This window comes from Coturnix japonica, chromosome 12, assembly GCF_001577835.2.
Source record: "Coturnix japonica isolate 7356 chromosome 12, Coturnix japonica 2.1, whole genome shotgun sequence".
Lineage (NCBI taxonomy): Eukaryota > Metazoa > Chordata > Aves > Galliformes > Phasianidae > Coturnix > Coturnix japonica.
Window position 1 is genome coordinate 6,312,307 of NC_029527.1, and position 11,154 is coordinate 6,323,460.

General features: G+C 37.9%; 2 protein-coding genes across 2 annotated transcripts in view; both read right to left on the minus strand.

Annotated features, from left to right (window-relative positions):
- IL17RD (interleukin 17 receptor D) overlaps positions 1-9,844 on the minus strand; it is a 50,894-nt gene extending 41,050 nt beyond the window's left edge. The window contains exon 1 of the mRNA XM_015874880.2: positions 9,750-9,844. Coding sequence (XP_015730366.1) covers positions 9,750-9,800 — 51 coding nt within the window. The 5' untranslated portion in view covers positions 9,801-9,844. The remainder of the gene's footprint in view (positions 1-9,749) is intronic.
- On the minus strand, positions 648-11,094 carry HESX1 (HESX homeobox 1). Its single transcript, XM_015874910.2, has 6 exons — positions 11,024-11,094; positions 9,750-9,841; positions 5,688-5,946; positions 5,372-5,577; positions 4,976-5,077; positions 648-4,106 (listed from the first exon to the last, which is right to left on the minus strand). The coding sequence occupies exons 3-6, from the start codon at positions 5,878-5,880 to the stop codon at positions 4,008-4,010; spliced, it is 600 nt and encodes a 199-aa protein (XP_015730396.1). The 5' UTR covers positions 5,881-5,946; positions 9,750-9,841; positions 11,024-11,094; the 3' UTR covers positions 648-4,007.
- Positions 11,095-11,154: the final 60 nt, after the last annotated feature.

The window sequence follows — 11,154 nt, forward strand, 5'->3', positions numbered from 1 at the left end:
GTAGCAAAGTTATTCCATGGCTCTGCTGTTAGGGTGGGGTATTTTTTGTTGGTTTGTTTTAGAATTACTTGATGCTTTGTCAGATATAAAGAGATTCTGCTGCTATAAATGGACTGAATTTTGTAGTGCTGCAAGTACATACCCATGAAAGCAGCCTTAACAATTAAGGCTGTAAAAGTTTGCCCCGAACTGAATTCTGAAGTTAATACCTAAATATTAAATGTTTAGACTGCCAAAAATAGTAAGAACCAACCAATCTCCACTGGGTTCAGTTCAACACAGACCATCCGGAGGTTCTGAAAACCAGACCCAAGGTGAAGCATTCACACACACATACAAACTTTGTGACTAAACCTTCGCTGTACAATTTAGCCATAACCATCGGGCATTCTGCAGACACCACCCAAACCTGAGACGTAGAACTGCAATTCTAAGCTCCAGCCACAAGAGGGCAAAAGTAGCCCACTATTTTCAGCCCTATTTGAAATACTGAGTAACTGCTTCAATATTTATGAATTTAAATGCTGGTTTAACCTGGGGGAAAAAAATAAAGAAAGAAAAAAGGCCAAGAGGCAGCTTATGAATAGTCAACAGCCTCTAATGCTGAATATTTGATTTGCTGTCTTCTTAATTTCTTTACCTCATGTAAGTGTGGGGTCTGTTTCCTCAGAAAGGAATCTGGAACTGATGGTTCTTCCCCATCCCCGGATTACAATCCCTGCCGACAATTGTTTGCCCATCACGATCCCACTAAGTTCCTTTGTGATGCAATCAGATGATAGAATCCTTCCTCTCTCCTTCCCACCCCGGAGATGCTCAACAGTCCCAGCTCCTCCCCACGTAACGAGCTAATTACATAACAGCAAATCCTATAAAATTAAGTGATAAAAAGCATCAACCTGACAACTGATAGAGAAACCAGTTCAAGCCAGAGAATCATAACAAACATTATTTTTACAAATAATTTCTAAGAAGCTTTGATTTTATTTTTTTTCAATCATTAGTCAGCCCTGAGAATTAATCTCAACTATTTGAAATTACCTTAATTTCAATGTCTGGTAAACAAGTCGTTTGTTAAATCCAGCCATAGAAATGCTTGGGTGAAGTTTTGAGGCTGCATTTACTTTCAATAAGAACGCAGCATTATTCTTCTCCCATGGAACTTTTGTAATCACAGACTCAGTAAACCAAATAATTGCCAACACAAAATTATAAGTTAAAAAGTGTTACAAATGCAGGCTTGAAAGACTGTTTCAAACTATGCTCTTATATGTGCTGCAAGTAACAATACTAGAACAGAACCTTGGAAGCACTTGTTGTTTGGCGTAATTTGGGTGTGCCTTCAGGCCACGAGCACAGATCACCTTTTTTGGATGGCAACAGGCATTGCTGAAGTTCATGACTAGAAAAGTTTTTTAAGCTTGGGACACCAAGAAAGAGAAGAAAGTCAATTTAAAACAAATAATTACGCAGCTTTGCATCCTGATTACCGACACTGGCACAGGATCCTATTTCAGGAAAGCACTGTTAGCATGTTTAAGCACCATTACAATCAGTTCTAAGAAACCCTCATCAATTTAACAGTAACCTAAACTGTAGCTGTTGATGAACACTGACATCAGAGCTTGCCAGTACTAAAAGGGGGAAGTCTCACCACCAGCCAGCTTTCTTGCTGGATGTTTTCTTTGTAAATGTAAGAAATCATCCCAAGGTCTCAGGGCCAAAGGAGCTCTTTAGCAAACGCAACATAGCTGGAAGAAGAAAATGAGGTTGTGGCTTCACAAACTTGAAGTCAGATGAGGAACTACGATGACTGAGGTTTTTCTGATCACAGATCTGAAAAGTAGATAAACAGACGCACCACAAGACAAAGTATACAAAACTGGAATGGAACCAGATTTTAACATGCACTTGTAACAGTCTCATCCACTATTCTTACCAGGACCAGCTGTGCTCAGCTAGCTAACAAGTATTACATGTATTACTGAGGTCACTCATAAAGCTGTATATTATCAGGAAAATCAGTGAGTATTATGAAGTACAGAGTAATATTTTAAGATAGAAATCTAACCATATACAAGAAAGTCTTTGCCACAGTTTAGACCGAAGCTGGTCAAAATAGGCATATACGTAAAGTTAAAGGTTCTCCTTTAATTTGTTGATATATTTACTTTGGGAAGGACAACCTAAGCCAAGATTAAAGAAACAGCACACTCATGTTATTTGACTTTGCTCCCCACAACGCTATGTAGAAAACTCGGTACTGAACAAGCCATCCCTCTAGTAACATTTGCTAATTGAGAGCTGGATACCAGAGCTGGTGCTGCTATTATTCCACTCCTCTTAAATTGCTTTGTCAGACTTCCGTCACTTGAGTCAAGTTCCATTATAACAGACATTAGGTGCATTTAGGTATTTGCCAGATAATAGAGTAAGGTTCTTAGGCATAGGTCCGTACAGATTAGTCTAATCTGTTGCTGTTGGAGACCTTGTTTCCAGCAGTAAGGTAAACAATAGTTTCAAATTACTTGCACTAAAGTTAAGCTACAGGTACTACGTGTCTTGAGGTGAAAAGAAAAACAAAATAGAACTCTTGCATTTCCAATATTGTCTTTAACTCAGATCAGGTCTGCATCCGAGTAAAACTTCTTTCTCTAGAACTATTTCTAATAGATTTGGTGCCATTTAAAATGCTCTATCAAAAAAAATGCTTAAGAGAAATAGAAGTTCAGTTAGTAATATTAAATACTAATGTTACTTCCTGAATCCAAAGCACAGATATTTAACATTTCAATATTAGGTAAAAGTTTGTTATTTCCACATTGAAATAGGAAGCACTAACCTCACTGCATTTGGACAATTACAACAATAGAAGAACTTGAGCAGTTCTTTCCATGTTTTCCCCAATGCCTTCTGTTGGGTTGGTTGTTTGCCATTTACATTTACACATTCCGTCCTCCATCTCCTTGTAAGTGACTCTAATAGAAACCAAGTGCCAATGACTGCATCAGCACGGTCATGGAGCCTGAAGACTCCGGCTTCAGTTCTTCCCTCCAGTGAATATCAAAGTACTTCATACAAAACAGCCGTTTCCTCAACAAATCTGGAAACCAACACCAGAATATGTAACAGCTCAGTAGCCAGACATTACTTTAAGAAGGAATGGTTAGTTTAAGATTTATAAGTTATTAAAGCTTTGCCCTACCGTTCTTTTTTTGCTTTCCCATCTTGCATATTAAAACCATTCTCTGTGCACCAGATGAAATAATTCAGTTTGATTCTTTGATTATTGCAGATATAGTTTAGCTTCAGAACAAAACCTGTTATTCATGTCAGCCATGTAGCAAAACTCAACATAGCCTTGTGCCTTACTCACATTTAAAAAAGATATCGGAGTTGAAGCACTAAATAGACAAGTAGGCAAGTAATATTTTAAGCAGAAATTAATTAAAATATATTTAAAAGATTACCATTTTAAGCTTCTTTTAACAAAACAATTGTTCAAACTGAACCCAGTTTAATGCTAGTCCATTCATTTTCATGGAGAGCAATGTTTTAGGAAAACGAGGTCATACTCTTCTTAAAAACCATTCATTAGAATTTAAATAGCTGATCTGTTTCATGTATCAAAAACTATTTTGCACGTTAAGAATTTTAGATTCTAAAAGTAGGAAGCTTAATTGCCTTCAGTGAAGCCCAAAGTAATTCATACTAGCTGAAAGTCCTACACAACCCAGAACTTATGGTTTATTTTTTTAACTGCAAAAAAATATCTAAACTTTTCTGAACACATTTATTAAAATATATAGGAAAAGTTCACTTTCTCCACAAAAATTAGCTTATAATACTTCACATATTTACAGTTTATTTGAGTGAAAAATCATAATCTTTCAAATCTAAGCATAAAATCATAATTAATATATAATCATTGTTTGATACAAATTGTGACAATGCCAGTAATTCTTCAAGTCCTGCTGCAGTAATATAAAGGCAAACCATCCTTCCTCCTACTCTAGCAGGCTGGAGGTGAAATTATTTTTCACCATTAGAAACTGTGATTCTCGGTGTGATCTCTTCAGTTTTGCACGACGGTTCTGGAACCAGATCTAAAATGGAAATAAAAGGCACACTTTTCAGAAACACAGCAGGCTTTGAAACATAAAAGCATTCACACAACCCTACAGTATTTTGTGAGTTGTCAGCCGTTTGGAGGTTAAAAAGAAAATCAGAATTCGCAGTTTATGACCTGCACAAATTAAGACTAAGAAAATAATGCCCTCAGCTTCACCGGAGAACAAGGATCAGCTTCACTAATTAATACACAAACTAATATCAACTTTGGTGACACTCAGTCAGACCTTGGCACTCCCAACATCTGGAATTCACACACAAGTCTTCAACTGCTTAATGAACTGCAACATCAAGCTTCCCATTAAGCCAAACATGAATAGCATGAAAAGCATAATAAATATCAAGGAAAGAATTAGAATTTGGGCCTTATTGTATGCTTATCACATCAGTAGTTAGAAACCAGTAATTAATGCCCTGATTGGATTCTGCTTTTGGCCAGATGAATGACATTGTCTCAAGCACTGCAGTTATGCTCTTCTAACACTATATTTTCACACAAATTATTTCCATATTAGCTTCAAATTATGTTTTAAAATATGATCCCAAGTACAATCAATATGATTTTAGAACCCGGGAGCAAAGGATTGGAGGTTAGTAAAGCAGAAACTGCAGAAATATTACCGTAACAAATGTCTCATTGATGCCATGGAAAAAGATTTAAGATTTCAGAAGGAATTTGACAGCATCCATTCCATGAATCACTTCAGGCATACCACATGCAGAAACGCACATTATTTTATGCAGACATGAAAATTATTGCTACTACTGATAATCTATCTATTTACATCGACAGAGAGTACATATGGATGGAAATATGGAGATTTTCAAGTAAAAATTGAATTACCTGGATCCTGTCTTCATCTAAATCTAACTTGCGAGCTAATTCTTCTCTAATATCAATGCCAGGGTAGGAGTTCATTTTAAAAACATTTTCCAAGACTTCAATCTGAGGAAATTAAAATACACTCATTGAGTGACCATCACTGCCTTTATAGGAGTTAAAAACACCACTTCAGTTTGCTTTATAGGAGACCTCTGGATTATGTGTGGGCAGTTCTGATTTCATGCAGAAATACCAGCCTGCTGAAGTTAGCAACACAGCCGAATTCACACAAGAGCTTAATTACATTTTTCTATGGAGAGGTACACAGCACTGCATTAGTCAGCTGCTACAGGCTTGTGCCAACTTCATCTAAACTACGCTGTTACTGATCCATCAAAATAGGATGAAAATCCATACCTGGTTTCTAGTGAAAGCAGTTCTCGGTCTCCTACCTCTGTACCAGCTCAATTCTCGTTTGAAAGACAACCTCTCGGTGACTGAAAAATATTTTTCACATTTCAAAACTTTTTCCTCTTGCATTGGATCACTGCTAGCATGAAATAATGAATTTTCATAGGAAACAACAGGGAGTTGCAGATGTGGATTATTGTCATCACCTAAAACTGGAAAAAGCAAGCAAATGTGAACTTCATGTTACTGATTTTCAATAGGAACATGACTAAGTATATATTTTAAAAGGCTAAAAGCTTGAGAGGTAACAAAACAGACTTACCCAAATTGGTGCACGCATCTATCCATGGTCTGTGAGGTTTCACAGCTGCAATGCCATCCTTCTTCTGCTCCAATCCTAAAATACTTTCAATGGAAAATGAGCACTGTGTGGTTTTATTTTCTACAAAACCAGTCACTTTCCGAAGACTCTGAGATGCTGATGGATTTGCTGCACACAGCGATGCACTTGCCATGGTTTCACCTTCAGCCAGCACAGCGCATACACTGTACTTGTACTTCTCCAGAAGTCCTCCTTATAGCTGTGTTGACAAGGGGGTTGGATTTGCAACGTCATTAATTAAATCTTTTATTAGAAAGTTTTAGCATGTCAATGAAAACTCTCCCACCAAGAGGCATGAGGAGTTAATTGTTTATTTGTTTGCAAGTAATTAGCAACTAATGGTGACACTAGGGGGGCCACCAAGAGGGACAAGAAGTGTTATCTCTCCTAACCAGAACATCGACTTAACTTTCTCAAAAGAAGCTATGCACAAATATAGGACTTTTCTTTTATTTGAAATCATTAATGTATAAAATCAGTTTTTAAAAAAAAACAACTTTATACTCTAATGGACTCCACTTACCTCAACATAGCAGCACGATAGGAAACCAGTCAAGTAATAAGTAATCTCATTTAAGTGAATTTCCTTCCAAGGAAATTTAAAAAAATAATCTCTTAATGCTATTAGGCTAATCCCAATGAAAATGCCTCTGTTTTTTCATATGCATATGTAATGGTGAACGTGGTCAATAAAACAACAATAGCTTTTGGCATAAGGCGCTGTGCAGTGGGTTGGCAATGCTGTCAAAGCTCAGTGTAATTGCCTTCCAAGTGCCTGGATTAGTTAGCAGGAACAGTTGCACCAACTATTTTAAATAATTCATACATTCATTTTCCTTATTAAAATAGCTTTGTCACAGCTTTTTTGAAGGACACCATATGTGAAATTCCCTGATCATACTAAACAAAATAAAAACAAAACCTGAAGTAATATTAGCCACACACTCAAACATACAAGTTCTAACACCTGGACCTGCTACGTGTCCCTTCTTTCCTGTAAGTGGGTTTATAGCCAACAGGAATTATTCCACAGAGTGCATACGTAAATGACCAAAAATCACCTGTAATGGAGATTAAGGATTTAAAGCATGTGTTTCAAAGTTTGAAAAGATCACTGACTTCATTCATTATAAAGAAAGCATCAGCTATAACATTTTCAAACTCAACTATTGGCTTTTTACACATGGTCAGCAGCAAGTTCTCATTTATGAAAACATCTTTTTGTATTTTAGATACAACTATGTGATAAATGCCAAAATGTAAGCAATATTTTCCTTCAGAAAGCAAATCTCACCCCTCTAAAATATAACTTTGGAGCACGTGATGCTGGATTGTACCCTTTCAAGGGAAAAGTCTCGCCCTTTTTTTGTTGTTTCACGATTTACTCAGAGTAGTTTATCCTGTGCAATCAGTCATATTTTCCTGGTTAACAAGTTATACAAAGGAAAAATGCAGAAGATCAAAGTACATATACTGTTCATTTGTAAACAGCCCAAGATAAACCTTTAGGAATAACAGGAGCAGGAAATGGCACAGCATGAAACTAACAGCACAGCATTGAGGGATATTCTATAGTGAGAAACAGGATCATTATTTTCTATCAGAATGACGTTTGGCTGCATGACATTGACTTACTGGGCTGACTCAGAAGTAGTGATTCAAGAATTGATCTTACCAAGACACCTAATCAACATGTTGGTATATTCTGAAGTTGCAGCAGAATAAAGGCAGTGACCACCTGCAAGCTGAGCTCCAGCCATCATTTGGCAGCCCCAGCAACCATAAAGTGTAGACACAGAAGATACATACAAACCTGCATAAAAAGCTCACTAGCCACTGACATGCCTTTTGACCGTGTCAGCATTGAAGTAGAGTAACAAGGCCCACAGGACGGAGTAAGGCTGTCTTCATATGTGCGATCCACACTCCCAATATTTCAAGAGTGTCAAGGTCAAAATATAACAGACCCATCATTGTTGTCACAAGAACCTGTAACACATTGGGAGCCTCTGGAGACACCTCATCTGCCCAGAAGTTTCAGGAGTTTTGTGGTGGTGTATTCCATCAATCAGAGGTCAGACAGAAATGAAGGCATTACAGCCCTTTATATTTAAGTATATCTGGTCTTAATGCAACACAAACTAAGATCCCAGATGAACAATGGAGCTCCTTTTCTTGACTAAAGTAGTGTGTGATCTCTTTAGGAAGCTACCAAGAACTGTCACAAGAGATACGTGGAGGTAGAACTGAGGAAGCACATAACTCCCCAAAACAAACCAGTACATTAACCAAGTAGCTGTAACTTTTTTGGTCTCTCTGAGATTGTGGAGGACAAGGAAAGCCCTTCAGAGCAGTTTGCTTTTAGCTCCCAGTTGGAGGTTCTCATTCTTTCAGTGTTTATTTATTTGTTTATCTTAAGGACTTTTCAGTAGCTCTCAAAAACAGGTTTAATAAAATAAGGCCAAAAACATGGAACGGATTTGACATGCAGAGGTCAGAAACTAATCAAATACTGCCATCTGGTGTTTATGTTTGCTCAGCTGCTTCGTTCATTCAACAACGTTATCTGAATAGGAAACTTACTATTAAAATAATCACATTCATTTGCTCCAATTTGAATTGAAACAGACCTGAAGGCTGCAGCACAGGAACCAAAACATACAACACTGCTTTGAAACTGTGCATGATTGCAACTCCACACAGGAACTGGAAGTTCCAGGGTAACCGCTCAGACTGCTTCCTAATGTGAGGAATTCAGAGAACACAAAACACCACACACCTAAAAGACCCTTACAGTGTTAGAGCAAATCCATATAACTGCTTATTAGACTTACCTATTAGACTTACAAACTGCTTAAAGATTTCACGTGAAAAGAGAATGTATTCCAAAGGTAACGAGTTTGTTTCAGTACCAAAATGAAGCAGAGGTAAATCTACTGGATTGGAGGCTGAAGGCCAATGGTGTTACATTTCTTTAAAGAGAAGACACTGGATTCTAGAAGTAATTTGTCATAAACAAACCAAAAAGAAATAGTCAACAAAGCTTCTTACACAAGAAATGAGGATAAAAACATTCTTGAAAGAGTAGAAAACTTTAATAGTTTTAAACTCAACACAAGCCATCCTATGACTGTAAAGCAGTAGAATTTGATAGTAAAGATTCAGATTCCATTTCCAGGAATTCACAGTGCAAGTATAATTTTGAGTTTGCTTATTCATTCAAAAGCTTTTATCTCATTATCCTGCCTATTGCAAATGAGCTGTTCTTCCCTTGCAGATTTGCCTGAATACGTTTGTAGGAACAACGAGAGCAGCACAAGAAACTTTAGACTGAAAACCCCGGGTGACAAAAATCAAACACAGGAGACGTCACTGTTCCTTGAACACGCCAGAGCAATCTACTAACAGAATTCACACTTGATGAAGCAGAAAATTCATATCCCTTGCAGATCTTATACCACCTGTTCTTTGCCCAGTGATGGCAGCATCCGTCTCTTAAGCAGATGCTACTCATTGCCACTATCACCCACTGCAACTCCGCTGTCAGGTCACCTTTCACAACAGCCTGTGCAGCATTCTCAGCTTTTTGGAATGCTATGAACAGCACACGTCATCTTTCTTGATTCCTTATCACACAGAAATTTGCCTTTCATCTCACCTTTCCCTGCAGCTCTTTCACCCAAGTGCAGCAGTATATCACCACCTTAGACATTTTGCTGCACAGGTCGACCTTTCAAATATGTTTTGAACATTAATTACAGAGATTACATTCAAAGCCAACTACAAAATGGTGAAGGTTTGGTTTTTGTTTTTTTGTTTTTTGCAAGTGTACATTAATACTTTCAACATAATTTATTTCAAAGCACAACTGAACACAGTTCGCTATTCCTTGGTAAGTGAAAGCTACTTTGATTAAGTGAACACACATAAATTCAAGGTAAATCCAAGGGTATCAGAAGAAACAGTACGCTAGTTAACAGATAACATGCAAATAAATCCTACCTGATCCAGACGGCTAATTCCACTCTCCAGCAGAGCCAAAGTTCTCTCCATTAGGGGGACACATCTTTAATCCTTGTAGGCTGCTCTTCTCCCTGTTTATATAATGCCAGCCATTAGTTCTCCACACTTACACTGCCCCTCAGTATTTTGTACAAACAAAGTCATCCACACTAAGAAAGTTTACAATTCTTATAGAAGTGTAACACTAAAAACATTCCCATTAGTGGATTCTTATGAATTCCTCAGTTTGTTGCTATCCAACCTCCTCCACTGCAGCCAAACATATATCCCAAATAAAACTTCTAAATGCCTTGTGTATCTTCTCACAAATATCATAACATACAAGGCTACTGGGACATCACTGACTGTTTCCATGTAAGGAACCTATTTAGAAACCTAACTATGAACTAGAAGAAGCCCTGGTATATTAGAGAACAACCAGAAAGGGCTCTCTCTTGCTACTAAAATGAACTGAAACATTAAGATAAATGGAAATACGAACACTACACGCCAATTGAGATACCAAAGCACATTCTGACATGTTAAAAACTTGTCTGTTACTATTTTGTTTTGATATAGAATCACAGAATGGTTTGGGTTGGAAGGGATTTTTAAGCTCATCTAGTTCCAACCCCCTGCTATGGGCAGGGACACCTCCCTCTAGAACAGGTCACTCAAAGGCCTTTGAACACCTCCAATGAAGGAACATCCACAACCTCCCTGGGCAGCCTGCTCCATTTCTGCACAAGTTTCAGTTTTTTAAGTGCTTTTCTTCCCATTCTATATGAGCTCAATAAATGCATCTTTCCTGTCATTTGCAGCTGTAAAACTGCAAAGGTGATTAGAAATAATTACGTTTAGAGTTCTTTACTACCTTTCTGAGTTCTGCTAGGGGAATGACACTAACATATACTACAAAATAGAGAGCAATTCTTACAGAAGACTGCTGTGAGAAACTGGTCAACAGTTCACAGAATCACAGAATTACCAAGGTTGGAAAAGACCTAGAAGATCATCTAGTCCAACCATTACCAAGTTCACTGATATCAAAACTAGAAAGTTGTGCAGGTGTATGTAGGTCACGAGCCAACGCTGGCATTGCCTGCTCATACTCATGGATCCAGTTAGAGCACAGTAAGCAAATGACCAAGATACAAGGCTTAGCCTTTAAACCTAGTAAGATAACTCTATATACATCTCTCCAAATCACAAAGCTGTAAGAATGGCAATTCAGGAGCGGTTATTTCCCCCTCAGTGTAACAGCACACACCGACCTGGCTCAGCCTAACGAGCTGCCACAGCAGGAGCGGTTGGGATGTCCACAACCTGACAGGACGTTGTGGCGACACACAGGTAAGTGGTGGCACACAGGTAAGCACCATCCCGAGGTAAGTGCCAACCCAAG